The sequence below is a fragment of the Alligator mississippiensis genome, chromosome 2, assembly GCF_030867095.1.
Source record: "Alligator mississippiensis isolate rAllMis1 chromosome 2, rAllMis1, whole genome shotgun sequence".
NCBI classification, from domain to species: Eukaryota; Metazoa; Chordata; order Crocodylia; family Alligatoridae; genus Alligator; species Alligator mississippiensis.
This window is the reverse complement of record NC_081825.1, coordinates 286,265,151-286,282,828: the sequence shown is the minus strand read 5'-3', so window position 1 is coordinate 286,282,828 and position 17,678 is coordinate 286,265,151. Positions and strand designations below refer to the sequence as shown.

The 17,678-nt window shown below is 48.2% G+C and overlaps 1 protein-coding gene across 4 annotated transcripts in view; it reads left to right on the top strand.

Annotated features, from left to right (window-relative positions):
* LOC102561858 (uncharacterized) overlaps nt 1–17,678 on the top strand; it is a 101,173-nt gene that overhangs the window by 39,921 nt on the left and 43,574 nt on the right. For 3 of the 4 annotated variants that reach the window (XM_059723255.1, XM_019481558.2, XM_059723256.1), the window contains exon 1: nt 11,966–12,330. The exons of the other annotated variant lie outside the window; for it this stretch is intronic. In XM_059723255.1, the coding sequence (XP_059579238.1) occupies nt 12,111–12,330 (220 nt within the window). In that variant the 5' untranslated portion in view covers nt 11,966–12,110. Of the gene's footprint in view, nt 1–11,965; nt 12,331–17,678 lie in introns of those variants that run through there. 4 annotated transcript variants of the gene reach the window in all.

The window sequence follows — 17,678 nt, the reverse complement described above, 5'->3', positions numbered from 1 at the left end:
CACAGCCTCTTAATTTATTTATGAGAATATGACGAGATATCATATCAAAGGCCTTGCTTAAAGTCCAAGAAAACGACATCCACCTCTACTTCTGCATCGAAGCATTTTGTGACCCTGTCATAAAATGAAACCAGATTGGTCAGGCATGATCTACCTGCTACAAATCCATGCTGGTTGCCCTGCTGCATTATTTTTCCCCCTGGATTCCCACAAATATGATCCTTCATAATCTTTTCAAAGACCTTTCCAAGGATGGAGGTGAGACTGACTGGCCTATAATTACTCAGGTCCTCCTTCCTCCCCTTCTTGAAAATAGGGATCACATTGGTACTTTTCCAGTCCTCTGGGACCTGACCCGAGTGCCACAAGTGCTCAAACAGCTGTGCCAGTGGTTCTGCTGTGACACCGGCCAATTCCTTCAGTACCCTTGGATGCAGCTCATCCAGGCATGCTGACTTGAACACATCCAGTCCATCCAAGTGACTCTGCACCAAGTCAGCGCCGACAGTTGTTGGGCTGGTGTCCCTCTGATGCCCATCTAAGAACCCACTGGGAGAATTATCTTGAGCCCTGTTCAGGAACACCGAGGCAAAAAACTCATTGAATTGCTCAGCCTTGTCCCCCCCTGTCTGTCACTAATTGCTCCTCCTTGTTCAGTTGGGGTCCTATGCTGCCCTGCACCTTCCTTTTACTTCCTACATACCTAAAAGACTTTTTCTTGTCCTTAATTTGTATTGCCAGCCTCAGCTCTGTAGTTGCTTTGGCCTTTCTGACTGCCTCCCTTCAAGTGTGGGCCAAGTAGGTATACTCCTCCCTGGTAGCTTCTCCCTGCTTCCACTGCCTACTTGCCTGCTTTTTTGCCCTTAGGCTCCCCTGGATTTCCCTGTTTAGCCAAGGATGTTTTTTGGCTCCTTTCCCCCTTTTCCCTCATACTGGGATAGTCTCCCTCTGTGCCTGAAGGATCACATCCTTTAGGAATGACCACCCTTCCTGGACTCCCCTCTCACCAATAGTCTTCTCCTGCAGTGCACCGCTGACTAGACTCCTGAGCACACTGCAGTTAGCCTTCCTGAAGTCCAGCACTTCCATCCTCCTAGAGTTATCTTACCCACCCTATGCTGTATGGTGAATTCAGTTGATTGGTGGTCACTGTCTCCAAGGTGACCATGAATCTGCAGCTCCCCTACCAGGTCCTCCCTGTCGCCAACACCAAGTCCAGTTAGGCATTCCCCCTAGTGGGACCGTATACCTCCTGCGTTAGGTGAAGGTCCTGCAGGCAGGTTAAGAACCTACGTGAACGGTTGGATTTGGCTGACTGCTCCTCCCAGCAGATGTCAGGGTAGTTTAGGTCCCCAATGACAACCACGTCCCTAGACTGTACAGCCTCTGAGAAATGCCTCAGGATTTCCACGTCTAGCTTTTCCTCTTGGTGTGGGGGTCTGTAGCAGACCCCCACCACGAAGTCCCTTTCCTCTCGACCTCCATGGATCCTAACTCACAATGCCTCAACTTTCTCCTCCCCGATCCCATTTTGCCTAGGGTAGATGTATAGTGCTCCTTTACATAGAGAACAACCCCGCCCCCTTTCCTCCCTACTCTGTCCCTTCTGTACAACCTGTAGCCCTCAATGTGTACCACCCAGTCATGGGTAGGGTCCTACCAGGTTTCTGTTAGCCCCACTAAATCCAAGTTATTATCTGCAAGCAGAAGTGTGAGTTCTTCCTGCTTGTTCCCTGTCAGCCTATCTGGAGACTCAACAGTGACGCTTCCTTCTGACAGTGATGGAAAAGGGTTTGTATTGGTGGAAACAGGTAGGCACTTCCCCAATGAATCCATGTCTGTCAGTGGTGGATTGGTGCCTGGAGATTGTTCAGGTGTAGAGTTATCATTAGGAGAATGCCCATACAACTGGTCCACATGACATCTCCAAACTTGTTTGTCATCAGTCTGGACTGTATATGATACGGGTCCAGTGGCGCTTACAATTTTATGTTGAACCCACTGTGGGTCTGTCCCATAGCTCCAAGCAAACACAGTCTCTTGTGGAAAGAAAATACGTAAGGTACCAGATGCCAATGCCGAGTCCAACTCCTTTTCTTTCCTAAACTGCATGTCTCTCACAAGGCCTGGGTTAACATGGTCAAGGCATGTCTTGAGGCGATGACCCAAAAGAAGCTCTGACGGGCTGAACCCTGTTGTAGGGCAAGGAATTAGATGTTGAACAAACAGAAATCTGGCCAGTCTGGTAGGTCAGTCTCCTACAACAATCCTTTTCAGTGCATCTTTTGTGGTCTGCACCATTTGCTCAGTTGTCCATTGGCCTGTGGCCTGTGAGGTGCAACGGCAACAGTTTGAATGAGGTTGTGGCTGGCAAAATTCTGGAACTCTGTTGAAGTGAATGCACTGCCATTATCAGAAACAATAGTGTCGAGTGTCACAACCCAAAGTTGTGGTTTTTGTTTGTGTGTGCGCTTCGGCACCGCTAAATTATTTTCCTGCCGATTGTAGCTTTCTTTGCACGATAGAGTTCTCTGCTGCGAGAGAGAACTCTGGTGCAACGGGGGATTTCACGCCAAATTACAGCTTCTTTGCAGGGTGCATTTCTTTTGCATACTAGTGATGCACGTTGCAAAGGAGTTCCCGCCATTTGTATTTGGATTCGTGCCACATTATTGGCCAGTTCCAAATGTAGGCACACGTGGCAGCTAGCGATTGGCTTGCTAGCTGTACAAAAGGCTTGGGTAGCTTCCGCCCAAGTCGGAGGAGGGAGGAAGAGAGAGACTCTGTGTGAAGATCTCCAAGCGCTGCGGACCCTCGCAGACCCAACGCGCCTCCCCTAAGCAGGCAATAGAGGCTTAATAACTGAACCTATGGAGCTTTTGCTTCTAGCCTCTCCCCGTCACCGATCACAATCCCAGACGTATCCCTTTCCTGTAAACTTCGAACCCGTGGAGCCTAAGCAACTCCGGGGAACCCTTCGAACCCAACTGAACTGGACCCGTGGAGCCTAAACAACTCTGTGGGAGCAATCGAATTTGTCGTGGTCCTCTAGCGAGGATCTAAGCGGGAGCTGTGCCTGGAAACCTGTCCAGCTTACACCACTACCATCTTTGGGTGTAAGTAAACAATCTTTTCAATCAACCACTACGCGTCCGTGACTGATTCTAGCTCGCCGCCCGCTCTCTCCAACCCCGCGTGCCTGGGCTGCTGGCCACAGCCCGCGTGCGCGAAAGACGGGCCGCGGATCGCCCCTCCGGACCCATGCGCGGTGGCGGGAGCGGGGCACGGCCCGCACATGGCGACAAGGATGGGATCAGGAGAGAACATGCTAGAGCTAGAATTGGTTAGGAACTGCCCTTGGCGCGATAACCAACGCCAAGTGAAAAGCTTTTAAGAATTGGAGGTGCGTATCGCTTACCACCAGGCGGGCGGAACGGGTGAAAGATCTGTAAGTGGACGTCTGTCGCTAAAGGGAGAAGAGGGAATCTCCGAAGACAGAGCCCCGAGAGAGAGGGAAGTGTACTTGGTCCCCGCGGCGTTCGGGTGTATAATGAGAGATGAGCAGGTACTGTTTAGGCCCCTCGATACTGTGTCCCTCGCCGGACCCAACCCGGCGGGCGAAACGAACCTGACTTTCACCCGGGAGCGTGCCCGATGCCTACGATATGCTCAGGAGAGTGAAGGACCGGAGTCAATCGGCCGGTTCTCCCCATGTATGGTAATGCCTAGATTACGGGGTCACGAGCTTCCATCTGAGCTCCGCGAAGACCTGGAGACGGAGGAACGCCCCGCGGATGAAAGAGTGGCCTTGCGGTATGACAAGGGGGGAGAAGGTAGTGCAACTTTTCGTACTGTGATGGATTTAATGCAGAAAAACTTAAGTTTGAAAACCCAGCTGCAGACGGCGATCCGAGCGGTCAAAGAAGCGGCTGAGAAAAACGAGCCTGAAACGCCAGTCCAAGATGGCGCCAAGCAAGAGGGAGACCGCGTGGAAGAACCGGAAAAGAAGGGTGGAGCTTCTGAAGAACCCGCGAGAGTTCGGTCAGCGACTCCGCCCATCGATGCAGCGTTGTCGCCAGCAACCCCGCCTAGCGACGCAGCGACGTCTCTGCCGACCACGCCTTCCTGCCGACGAAGGAGAGAGTCAAGCGGAGGAGTGCATCCGCCCCTCCTGTCTGAAGCAATGACAGCAGCAGTAACCCCCGTGGCAGCAGTTCAGCCTATGACAGCATCGACTCCCGAAGGAGCAGCTTGTTCTACAACAACAACTAACTGAGTTGCTACTACCTATTATGCTCGCACCAGAACTGAGTTGCAGGATTTATGTAGAGCATCAAGAATTCAACCTGAAGAGACTCTAGCTGTGTGGTTAGGACGTTTAGTCATAGAACTTGGATCCGACCTGCTGAACCAAGAAGAAGCAAGCTTCTTAGTCAGACAAGCTTTGTAGAGTAGAGGACACGTCACCGACATTGACATGATAACGTGTAACACTCACTGGCCTATTCCACTGCCAGCGCTTGTTGCAGGACTGATTAGTCAAAAGGCCCACGTGTGGCATGCAGGACGGCCAGAATATACCGGTGCAGATCACCTTATGCTGGCAATTATTGGCGTCTCGTATTGTGCTTGGAACCCGAGAGCATGTGCGCTGGGACTGACATCACTCCAGCAAATAAGACCATGGCCTCACCATCATTTGCGAGATCCTGGAACCGTTCCACTAACCTCTCACAGTCTAGATAGTTGCCTCGAGATCTATGGACAAAAGAACATCGTCGTCCTTCGGATTCTGCTCAGTCCAATGGTAAATCAACCCGTGAGTAATCTTCTTTGTCAGTTGCCAAGACTGCGTATCCTGATGGAGCCAAGATTGTCTTTTGATCGGGACTGTCAACACCCGACCAGGCCTCAAGGCACCAGATGACATGGATCCGATCTCCCACCACTGCCATCGAGGACCCTAGAGGAGTGATACATGTTTGGATTTCTCCTACAGCGTTCCGGACTTAACAAGCGGCAGCTTCGGATTTTGGGGGACGCAGGCCAATGGCAGTTAGCTTATGAGTTAGGTTTCCATTATTTGGAAGAACCAGATGATGAATCTTCGATGATTTCATCTAATTGAGCCATGAAAATTGTTTAAAACTGTTTAAGTTTGTTGAATAAGATCATTAATCTGTTTTGAGAGTTTTCTGTTTACAGATCCGGAATTCAGAGCACGTGGCAAAGAGGAGCCCTAAGAGAGACGACATCACCGAGAAAAGTGAGGAGACGTATGACCTCGCCACAACGCCCACTGAAGCCCTGATCGTGCAATTTTGTTATGAATCAGATTATGTGTTTGTGTTGATTATTATTTCTTGATTGTTATGTAACTTGATCCCAGGACAGCGAATTTTATGTTTGTTTGTTTGTTGGCTTATCTACTCGCTTTATGACTATGACAAAATTCTAGATTGCTAGAAGAGTATGGCATAATTTAGCTATGCTCTCAGCAAGGGGGGATGTCACAACCCAAAGTTGTGGTTTTTGTTTGTGTGTGCACTTCGGCACCGCTAAATTATTTTCCCACCGATTGTAGCTTTCTTTGCACGATAGAGTTCTCTGCTGCGAGAGAGAACTCTGGTGCAACGGGGGATTTCACGCCAAATTACAGCTTCTTTGCAGGGTGCATTTCTTTTGCATACTAGTGATTCACGTTGCAAAGGAGTTCCCGCCATTTGTATTTGGATTCGCGCCACATTATTGGCCAGTTCCAAATGTAGGCACACGTGGCAGCTAGCTATTGGCTTGCTAGCCGTACAAAAGGCTTGGGTAGCTTCCGCCCAAGTCGGAGGAGGGAGGAAGAGAGAGACTCTGTGTGAAGATCTCCAAGCGCTGTGGACCCTCGCGGACCCAATGCACCTCCCCTAAGCAGGCAATAGAGGCTTAATAACTGAACCTACAGAGCTTTTGCTTCTAGCCTCTCCCCATCGCCGATTGCAATCCCAGACGTATCCCTTTCCTGTAAACTTCGAACCTGCGGAGCCTAAGTAACTCCGGGGAACCCTTCGAACCCAACCGAACTGGACCCGTGGAGCCTAAACAACTCTGTGGGAGCAATCGAATTTGTCGTGGTCCTCTAGCGAGGATCTAAGCGGGAGCTGTGCCTGGAAACCTGTCCAGCCTACACCACTACCATCTTTGGGTGTAAGTAAACAATCTTTTCAATCAACCACTACGCGTTTTGTGACTAACTCTAGCTCGCCACTGGCTCTCTCCGACCCCGCGTGCCCAGGCTGCTGGCCACAGCCCGCGTGCGCGAAAGACGGGCCGCGGATCGCCCCTCCTGACCCACATGCGGCGGCGGGAGCGGGGCCCGGCCCACACATCGAGCACCCCATGGGTTGCAAACAGCTGAAGGAGAGCTGTTATAGTGGCAGTTGATGTAAGAGTTGAGACAGTAATCACTTCAAGCCATTTTGAGTACGAGTCAACAATAATTAAGAAGTTCTTACCTTGAAAAGAGCCCGCAAAATCAATGTGGCTGCATGACCAGGGTTCCTTTGTCATTTCCCAAGGGAATACTGGGGGCGCCTTTGGTGGATTATGATGGGTTGCTTGACAAATGCTGCACTCCCTTACAACCCTTTCTATGTCATTGTCCATACCTGGCCACCATACATAACTTCTAGCCAGAGCTTTCATCCTCACAATGCTTGGGTGTGCTGCGTGCAGTGTTGTCAGTATGATTTGGCCTTCTGCTTCTGGAATTATGACACGACTTCCCCACAAAAGGCAACCCTTGTGGGCAGACAACACATGCTGATGTGATGAAAATGGTGTGAATTCCCCAACCATTTTGTCTGCAGGCCATCCCCTCTGCACCCGGTTGAGGACACGGGCAAGGATAAGATATTTTGCAGTCATCCTTGCTATCTGATCAGCCTGAAGAAGGGCTTCTGGCATGGATTCCAGCATGAGGACTTCCGGTGGCAAAGGAGTAGCACAATCAGGTATTTGTAGTGGTAGGCGACTCAATGCACCAGCATTTGCAGTCATTTTCCCAGGTTGGTACGCAAGTGTATAGTCATATGCACTTAGCATGCTGCTCTAGTGTTGCATATGGGGAGACAAAATAGGAGGAGTTGGTTTGTCCATAGTAAAAATTCCAAGAAGGGGTTTGTGATCCATTTGGATTTTGAATTGCGGCCATAAACATAATTGTGAATTTTTAAAACTCCTGCAATGATTGCCAATGCTTCTTTACCAATCTGTGTGTAATTCCTCTTGGTTGAAGTCATTGTTCTTGAGTAAAAAGCAACAGGTGCATCCATGCCATCAGGCAATGTTTGAATGAGGACAGTGCCGACACCAAATGGCAAGGCATCACAAGTAATGGACAGTGGCTTCTGCTCATCATAGTGAACAAGGACAGAGTCTAATGTCAGCAACTTCTTGATGCCCTGGAAGGCTTCGTTGTGCTGGCAAGTCCACTTCTACTGATCTCCTTTATCTAGTAAGCGATGAAGGGGCTCTGCTATGGTGGCTTTCTTTCAAGAAGATATGATAAAAATTGAGAAGTCCTAAGAATGCTTGAAGATCCTGTCTGCATTTTGGTATAGAGGCATCATGTATTGCTTTTACTTTGTCTTCAACTGGGTGAATGCCAGAAGCATCAATTTGATATCCCAGAAAGTTGATGCTGGAAACTCTTAGTTGACATTTCTCTCGTTTTACTCTGATACCTGCTTTATTGAATCTCTGTAAAACTTCTCTGAGTCTCTCTGTGAGTTTCTCTGTAGACGGCCCCATGATCAAAACATCATCAAAGTATGGAACAACCCTGGGAATTCCTGCTAGCATTTTCTCCGTGAACTGCTGCAAAACTCCCGGTGCCACAGAAATTCCAAACTGGAGGCACTTGACATGGAACACTCCCCGGTGTGTAATTATAGTTTGTAGGGGTGTGCGAAGCGGGCCCTATTCGATTCGGATTCAACCCAAATCGGGGACAGTGATTCAATTTGTTGATTCGGACCCCTGTCCCTGATTCGATTCGGCCAAATCCGAATCTGAAGATTCGATGCTGATTCAGAGAATCAGCGATTCGGCCAGAATCACAGATTTAAAAGTTTTTTCTACATACCTTGAGGTAGCAGGCATGGCTTATGATCACTGCGATGCTGGGGTGCATGAAGCATCCCACAGGAGTGCGGAGGGACCCTCCACATGCTCGGTGGTGAGCCTGGAAGTGAACTAGAAGTACCAGCATGCTTCTGGTCCATTTCCAGGTCTGCTACCAAGCACGCTGGGAACCCCCTGCACTTTTGTGGGACACTCCATGAGCCCCAGCATTGCAGCACTCATGAGCCCCTGCTACCTAGAGATATGTAGAAAAAATATTTAAAGCTGTGTCTATGTTCGAATCTCTCCGAATCGATTCGGAGTGTTCTGATTCGATTCAGAGAAATTAAAGGGTCCTCTGATTCGATTTGGATTCAGGCCGAATTGCTACTGAATTGAATCAGGGATCAAAGCTTCGCACAGCCCTAATTGTTTGGGCCTCAACAGCCTTGTCATCCGCTATGAATTGCTGATAGGCTTGAGCGAGGCCAAGTTTGGCAAAAACCTTCATCTATGAGGGATACACTCGAACCTGAGCCTACTTCCATTTTGTACTTCTTTGCATTTATTACTACAGTTATAATCATCTCAGAACCTTGAGTTTCAACACCACCAACATTTTGAATCAAATATAGTTTTTGTACCTCACGTTCTGGGGAGGACTTTAATCTGTGAGTGGCTTGGGAGTGAATACATTTGCCACAGTCTTTTTGTCTCCCAGAATTGGCCTTCAAGCAGCAAAGCCTCTCTGTGTGGCCCTTCTTCTTGCAGGCATGACACTCTGCCTTCCTAAACCTGTACTCCCTTTGTCTGTGTTGGCTGCTACAACTCAAACATGTCTGTGGATTAATTGGCTTACATGGTGCTGTTGGTGAGGGTCTAATCTGCTGAATTTGCTGGTGATGAGCTGTTTCTTGATCTTTTTGGAGTAAGTCAACATTGCTGGAGAACGCCTGCCGGATTTCTCTCATGTTATGGGATGCTGTTTCAGCTGCAAAGGCTTTTTCTTGTGCAGTAGCCAAAGTGAAATTTGGTTCAGAGAGCAAGCAACATTGCATTACTTCATCTTGACCCCCGCAGATGAGATGGTTGCGAAGCAGGCCGTCCAGGAGAGCACTGAACTCACCAATTTCCGCTAGGCGATGGAGCTTAGCCAGGTGATTTGCTATGCCTTCGTTGGCCTTTTGGTCCTGTTTAAAAAAAAAAAAAAAAAAAAAGAAATCTGTGCAAGGTACCAGATGGCCTTGGGCAAAAATGTGCCTTTAGCAGAGCAATTAGTTCCGCATAAGACTTGGTGTTTGGTAAGGTAGGTGCTGGGAGGGAATGAACAATGGGAAATGTTTTGGCACCGCAGACTGTCAGGAGGATCACACGCTGCTGTTCTGGGTTTTCCACTTTGCTGGCTTCCAGGTAATAGGATAGCCTTTCCTCACAAGAGTCCCAAGAAGCCGGCTGGCTCATATCAAATTCTTCTATATGCCCCAATGTAGCCATTTTAACTAACATCGGCAGAAATAGAGAGAAAAGAAGAGGAAGAAAAAAAACTTCCCCGGATCACAAAACACAGCCTGGTCTCAGAATGGCATCCCACAATCTAGGGGTGTCTTCTCAGCAAGCGTCCTATCCTCATCGCCAGATGCTGTGTTTGGAGTTCAGCAACAACATTATGGACACTCCTGTGTTGAACTAACAGTCATTTATTATTATAACTCTCTAGAATCATATTCAGGGTGGATCTAACAATTGTCCTTAGTAGATGTATGCAGAACTTATCCCTGCTCTGCCTCTGACTTGACCCCGTCCAGTCCTGTGGAGGGAGAGGAACCAAGAAAGCCGCTGGCTCCTCATGGCAGAGACCATGGAGTCCCCAGTGCTGCAAAATTGCCACAACCAAACTGAACCCTGCAGTGCTGAATGGGAGGCTTTGGCCTTCAAGGGCGCTGCAAGGAAAACACAATAAGACACAACAATTAGGACTGAGCATGCCCTTCCCACCTGACTGCAGGCCTGAGAGTTTGCCAAGAAGCCTCCTTATCCTCTGCACCTGCTCTCAAACCACCCAGTCTCTAGTGGGGCTGAGAACAGGTGCTGGGGCATGCCTGTAGACTCAGGTAGGTAGGTCATATGTGGGGTTTTTTGTCCTGTTTTGGCATAAAAGTCTGATTTTTTTTTTTTGATTTTTTTTTTTTTTTGTCTCTATTTGGCAGAAAATCTCCCAGTTTAAAATACAGGGGGGAAATTATATTTTTCACCTGTTGTATTTATATATATCCTATTGCAACAATGTCCATTTATTTCCTCCTTTTTTTCCTCCTGGCGATGCTGAAGAAATCTGTTGTCTGATAACCTGAAAGTGTAATTACGTAATCTATAAAAGAGCCAGAAGGCATGAGGCAAGAGGGTAAAAATAGACGCATAGGAACAAAGAACAGAAAAACCTTTACTTGTTTTCAAATCAGGAAACTAATGAGATTTCACTAGCATAGTATGTAGAAATGCCACACAGGTAAATCTGGGGGATTTTCATCTACAGGTTGAGCTATAAGTACCCTCTTCATATAAGCTCTGTGTGAAAAATATACCTCTAGGGTTATAGCTACTGACTTGTGTAATTCAATAACATCTCATACAGCTTGTGAACATTCACAATGTGTGCTAGCTGCAGACCAGGAGTTATTAAGAAAAATAATTAAAACAAATAACTATGAAGAATAAAGGGAAGCAAGGTTTGCTTGGTGATATCTCTAATTACACAAACTATATCGTTAGGAAAGATGTAAGACAAGCTTTCAAAGTGCCTTCAGCTCTGGGAAAGAAGCAGGTACAGCCTAAATAACAGGTAAAACAATAAAGTACAAGAAAAATTGTCTCCTGTCCAGAGCATTTTACAAAGAGACTACATGGCAAGATGTGACTAATTGGGGAAAAAATAGCAATCTTGGGTTCTGGTGTGATGACAGCAATGGAAGAAGACTGGCAATGATAAATATTTATAACATGAATTGTCTCACACTTGAAGTATTCAGGGTCAGAAGCTGAGGTAAATAGGAAGACAGAAAAAACTAGAACTCTTGGTTCCAAAATAATACCTTTTATTAGACCAACTGGGAAATCAGAGTAGTCCTTGGATCTTAATGCACTTATTCCTCTTTGCATTCCTATCAATGGCAGTAAGAATGGTGGTACTTGTACAGAGGAATAAAGACCCTAATTATATAGGGCATGATGTGAAGACAATAACAGAAGAGGCTGCCTGGTTCTCTTGCTAGGTAGATACGCATGAATTAGAATTACCCCCATAACTCTAACACTTTTATTTTCTTTATTTAAAAATGCTGGGTTGTAGAAAACCAGTGGCAGGCAGCCTAAGGCAGCATCAGGACACCCAAGAGGGTTCAGATCCACCAAACACCAACACCAGTCTGGCTGGGTTTGCCCCTGACTGGCTGACATTTGACTTGGGTGAGTCACTCAGATGTGAGTTTAATGAAAGATGCCTTCTCTACTGAGAAGTCTCAGGGGCAGGAGAAGGTATGTGGGGGGAGTCATTGCACCAGGGCAGTGGTTTGGACAGTTAAAAACAAACTCTGCATCGAATAAAATAACCTCTAACAATCCTGAGCAAACTGTAAATATTCATGAGCTGGCAGCATCTCAGCAAGTTGAGTCATTTAGAAACTGGTGAAAATTCCACTGGCTTTCCCCCAGCATTTTGTGGTTACATGTGCTGTGAGGTATTTGATTCTGTTATCCAATGGTGTATAACTTACATAGCAGGGCTGGCAGAATATAAACATTTCCTGCCACAGCCAAGCTAGGAAGCTGGCTGGACAACTTGGTAGCGTGTGAAAGCAGGCAGTAGTACAGATATTGGAACCCAGGACAGACTTCTTTTCATGGAGAGAAATTGCTTAAGGCTGAGACTGTAAAATCACATCAAGCCAGCGATTTCTGGTTTGCATTCCCCACTGGAGAGCAAACCACTGTCTCTTGTTGGGATTATGGGGAAATTGAAGCGTAAGCTCTTTGGAAAGGGAAAGCAGAAGAAAGCATCCTCTGGTGAAAATACACCAATGCTTTCCCAAGAGACTCCTGAGAAGTGGGAAACCCATGGTTTTCAAGGAATTAAAAATATAGCAGGTGCACTGCTGAAGAAGGCAACCAGCGAGAAGAAAGATGCTAGAGAGAAGCTTGTGGCCACACAGGAGCCAAAATCCTCAGGTACAGTGTGTGCAGCTCTGACCTTTCCTGTGGCTTGGCCAGCACTGGCCTCTTCTGCCTCTTTTCACCACGGCACTTCTATCTAGAACAAGCATCCTACATCTCCCCTCATTGCTTCTTCCTCTAGTTTGAAATCCTTCCTGAAACAACTTTCCTTGTAACTTTATTACTTTCACTCCTCTTCCTCATTTTTTCTGGGTCACTTTGCAACTTTATTATTCATTGTTGCAAAGAGCCTTAGGATCGTTCGTATAAAATTTAAAATCAAACTGTGTTTTGTCATATGAGTGCTCATGTGGTGGCCCATTCATTCACTATTATGCAGAGGGACATACTTGAGTAGCTCATGCCAACACAACTCCCTCTATATGCTGTATTTACTGCTAGAGCAGTGATTCTCAACCTTTATAGACTCAAGGCACCCCTTGTTAGACTTGAGGCACCCCTCAGAAAATGCCAGATGTTAATTTTCACTGTTTTTTTGCATATGGAAAAATAACAGAGAAATTCTTCTGTTGCCACAATGGGGCAGAATGTTCTTGACGTTATGGATTCCTACATAAAATCTTTGGCTTTATCGTGTGACTTTTGTTGGTGTTTGCGGACCTAACAGTTCTAATATTGTGCAGCATGCCACAAGACCTTTGAAAGGATCTTACAGCATCCCTGGGTGCTGCAGCATGCTGGCTGAGAATCGGTTGGATGTTTAAAAGCTGACACCCTGGGAACTAACCTTTATTGATTGGTGTAAAAGCCAACAAGTGAAAAGGTCATATTTCTTAGGAACCTGGGTCTGGAGGTCAACGTAAATCACCATTTTAAATCCCTTAAAGGACAATGTCATCCAGCCTCCGAATTCTATTGGTAAATGTTTTTACCCACTAAATATGTTGTCAAGGTGGTCACCAGGTTAAGGTGTTTGCCATAATTCCAGAGAATTTAAGCCTTGCTTTAGATTCATGCTGAAGATTAAACCAGATGTGAGCATGTACTTGGTCATTTAGTCAAAGGGATTAAGGGGGCCACATGTGAATGCTGGCCACACTGCTTCCTCATGTGCCAATGGCTGAGGAAGCCAATGTGCCTTAATCATCTATCCAGGCTGGGAAATCATGCTATCAGGTGACTTACAAGGCAAACTGCATTAAATTAATCTCAGATGCTCCCCTAAAGTGGGCAGCCTAGTTGCCATTACTCCTCCCATAGGAGAAGCCAGGTGGGCCCACCATTCATAACCTGGATCTCTGAGTGCTAGTGATCTTTTTACCAGCTGGGTTAATGAAACATACCCAGCTAAGTTTGGCACCGGAGAGTTATTTTCCTTGTGGGGTCTGTGGCTGTGCCAACATACATTTACAAAGACAGAAAGCAGCTTCTTCAAAACAAAGCATTATTCATCCATCCAAAGGTAGGAAGCATGAGGAGCAAGGCATATTTTTTACCTTCCCTTCCCCACAATCCAGTTAACCCATTTCTGGTTGTGAGTGGCTGAATGCGGTGTGCTCTGTGTGTCTGTCATCACCCACTTGACCACATTTCTCTTTGGGACAGCTGAAGATTTCAGCATTTCCTATAATCTTAAGGTTGAGATCTGGTAAAAATACATCTTGCTAGACTAGCTGGAACCAGAAAAGATTTCCCAACCCAGAGCTTTTTTCCTGACTCCTCAGAGATCCTTAGGATTTTCCAACTGTTCCTCTATCATTTTGTGTCTGTTTCCCCTGTCCTACCTCCTTTGATTTATTTCTGCCTAGGCTGGATAACAACACATAGTTAAACCAAGGTACATATGCTATTTATTAAAAAAATGCACATAATTCCCTTACTTTTCCCATTTGTATTCTAAATTGTTTCCAGGGGGTTGCCCATCATGCCCAGACTGCCTGGTTTAATCTAGCTGGGTTCTGGGTGCTGCATGAGCGATTAAGAGATTTACATTTCCTTCCTAGCTCTGACCTGGGGCAAGTTATTTAATAATTCTGTGCTTCACATTTCCTTATCTGTAAGATGGGAATGAAATCACTTCCATGCCTCACATGGATGCTGTAGGATATGTTCTTAATATTTTGTGTGGTGCTTGATGGAACAGAGCTGATGCTTTGGAAACATGGATTTCAAAACTATTAATTTTATGCATGTTATGTGTATCTTAATGGGTTGACTAGTGATTATATTCTTAGCCCAGTGAGTGAACATCATGATGCTTCCTGCAGGAATTATAAGTTACTGGAGGCTTGGGGGAGATAATTAACACAGTGCCCTCATGACCCGATGATGCAGGTGTCTAAGCTGGGTAGTAGCATGCATTATTTTTCCTAGTCCAAGATGCTTGGCAGGCAAAATGCATAAAACTCTCTGAAGTGACTGCTCTGACCTGGGGAAAGATGTCACTGTGGTGGGCCAGTAGGGGGCGCTCCTGCGTTGAGCCGCCCACCTCACTGCGCCTGCCCACCTTCCAGGCTCCGAGTGCCTCCCTGGGGTGCCTCACGTCCACCCGACCCCTTCCCTGGAGCACACCCGCTAGCCTGGGGTTCCCGCTGCCACCATCCAAGGCTCTGGACTCAATTCTGGCTCTGCGCACCTTGGAAAACGCAGGCCTGATTGTCCACTTGGTACTAGGCCCAATAAGCCCGATAGGGAGGGGCTGCAGGGGAGCCCTTCTCTTGTCCCCACTTTTGCCCGTCCACTGGCATGTCTCGCAGGATTTGCAGTAGTCCGTCACATTCTGGGCAATTCTGGGCCAAAAAAAGTTCACCTGCAACTGCTGGCATGTCCGTTCCCTGCCCATGTGACCAGCACACAGTAAATCGTGAGCCATGGAGAGCAATTGCTGTCTGTATTTTTGGGGTACTATGAGCTGGCGCTGGGGCTCCCAGGTCTCGGCATGGTTCCTTGGTACCCACAACCGATAGAGAAGCCCCTTATCCCAGGCCACCTGTTCCTTTTTGTCCGGAGTGAACTCTCTCTTGCTCCTGAGCGATCTGCCGGAGTCCCTCCAAGCTGGGGTCCTCCTGAACCTCCCGCCTGAACTCCTCTTACCCAGCTAGGCAATCAGCAGGGAGTTCAGGTGCTCCGGCAGGGAGTGCACTCTCACCCTCAGGGACTTCCTGGGTCTCCTCCCTGATAGTCTCACCTCCCTCTGCCACTGACAGAATACACACCTCCCCGGCACTGTCACTTAACCCACCCTCGGGGTTGCTAGTTCCTCCCGGGACCAGTGTGCAATCGCCGTCTGCAGGGGTCCCTTCCACCGCGGCCAATGGTGTGGCTGTCTCCTGGGGATTTTCTAACCCCCCCCTCTTTAGCCTTCCTGCTCTGCAGGCGAGTCACCGCATGAACAGTGCAGGGCTTTGGCTCTTGGGTCTGTTCCCACCTCTGGAGCTGGGATTCCTGTGCCATAAGATCCCGTCCCACCAGGATGGGGACCGGAGCCCCTTCCAGTACCCCCATTTCCAGGTACGTTGCACAGTCATTCCACACGACGGGTGCACAGGTTACCGGTACTGTAAGAGGTGGGGGCCCCACTCCTTGAATAGTAAGGGTCTTCCCCAGGATTATGTCTGTGGGCGAGACAAGGTTGGAATTAATTAGTGTCACACTGGCCCCCGTGTCCAGTTCCCCCACAAGGGTCCTCTCCTTTACTGTTATCATGGTCCGGTGGGGGGCCATCACCTCCTCTGAGTTTGTGATCCTGTAGCAACAGACATTCCCCTCAGAGTGGCTCCGGCCCTCCCCCTCACTGCTCACGGCTGTTGCACGCCTGACGGGCCTGGGTCTATTGCTTAGCTTCAGGCAGTTGGGCTTGATGTGGCCCTGCTGCCCGCAGTTATAGCACCCCCTCTTTTCCGAATTGGGTGGTTTGTCTGAATCTGGGGCCGCCTTGCGCTCTGCAGGAGGTGGCCCTCTTTCCCTTTTTTGACCTGGACCTCCCTTCCCCCCTCTTTGGACCCCTTTTTGTTCCTTCCCACAGTAGGGAGGCTTCTTACGATTTAGCAACAGTCGGTCTGCAATTTCAGCGGCCTCTTGAGCGTTTTTGGGGTCCCTGTCCCTGACCAGGGTCTTAACCTCTCTCAGACAGCAAAAATAGAATTGTTCCAGCACCATGAGCTGGCGTGACTTTTCTAAAGTGTCAACCTTGGCTTCAGCTAACCATTTAATGTATGTGTCCTCCAGCAGGGCCACATAATCAGTCAATGACTTCCCGGGTTGTGGGCGCGTATTCCGGAATTTTTTCCGAAAATAATCTGGTCCTAACTTGAACCTTTTAGACACTGCAGCTTTAAAGGCATTATAGTCATCAGCTGCATCTGAGGGCAGGCTGTTCAGGACCACCGCCTTGTCGCCTTCTACCAGAGCAGACAAGTACATCATGAGCTTTTCCTCTGGCACCTTACACCGCTGGGCTTGTCTTTCGAAGTTGCTTAGGAACGTTGCAGGATCGTCTCCGTCTCGGTAGCGAGCGAAGGCTGAGACGTCCAGTTTGTGGTGTTCCCCGGATGCTTGCAGAGTGTTCACGTTTCCCCTGTTGGTCTGCAGACGGAGCTGAGCCTCCAGCTTTTTCTCCTCCAGCTCCAGCTTTTTTGCCTCAAGTTGGGCTTCCATCTCCATCCTTTTCACTTCTAGCTGTCGTTGTTCCCATTCCTTCTCCCGCTGGGCTTCCAGCTTTTTTGCCTTCATCTCCATCCTCTTCTCCTCCAGCTGCAGCCTTTTCAGCTCTAGCTCATGGAGGCTCTGCCACTCCCCCTCAGAGGGTGATCTCTTGGCGGCCTCTGGACTTGACGAGTGGGAGTGTGTTCCTGGGTCAGACTCAGGAGTTGACGAGCGTGAAGCTGACACTTGTTCTGACTCTCTGGTGCGCAAGAGTTTAACCAGCTCTTCCTTCTTTAGCCTTTTCTTTACATGAAGGCCTCTCTCTCTTGCCAGTACTTTCAGTTCAGGCACGGTCATCCGGACATACTCATCCACCATCCTGACTATCTACCCTATCCAGTTGACCCAATGCCAAATTAGAAATTGTTTGCTCAAGGGATTTCAGTAACTCTATTCCTTTTCCCAAGTTATGCCTCAAATACAGCAGGGTATTTGGATCCCACTTCTCCCACCACGTGTGATGGGCCAGTAGGGGGTGCTCCTGCGTTGAGCCGCCCACCTCACTGCACCCGCCCACCTTCCAGGCTCCGGGTGCCTCACGTCCACCTGACCCCTTCCCTGGAGCACACCCGCTAGCCTGGGGTTCCTGCTGCCACCATCCAAGGCTCTGGACTCAATTCTGGCTCTGCGCACCTTGGAGAATGCAGGCCTGATCGTCCAATGGGTACTAGACCCAATACAGGCACTTGAGGCACTTC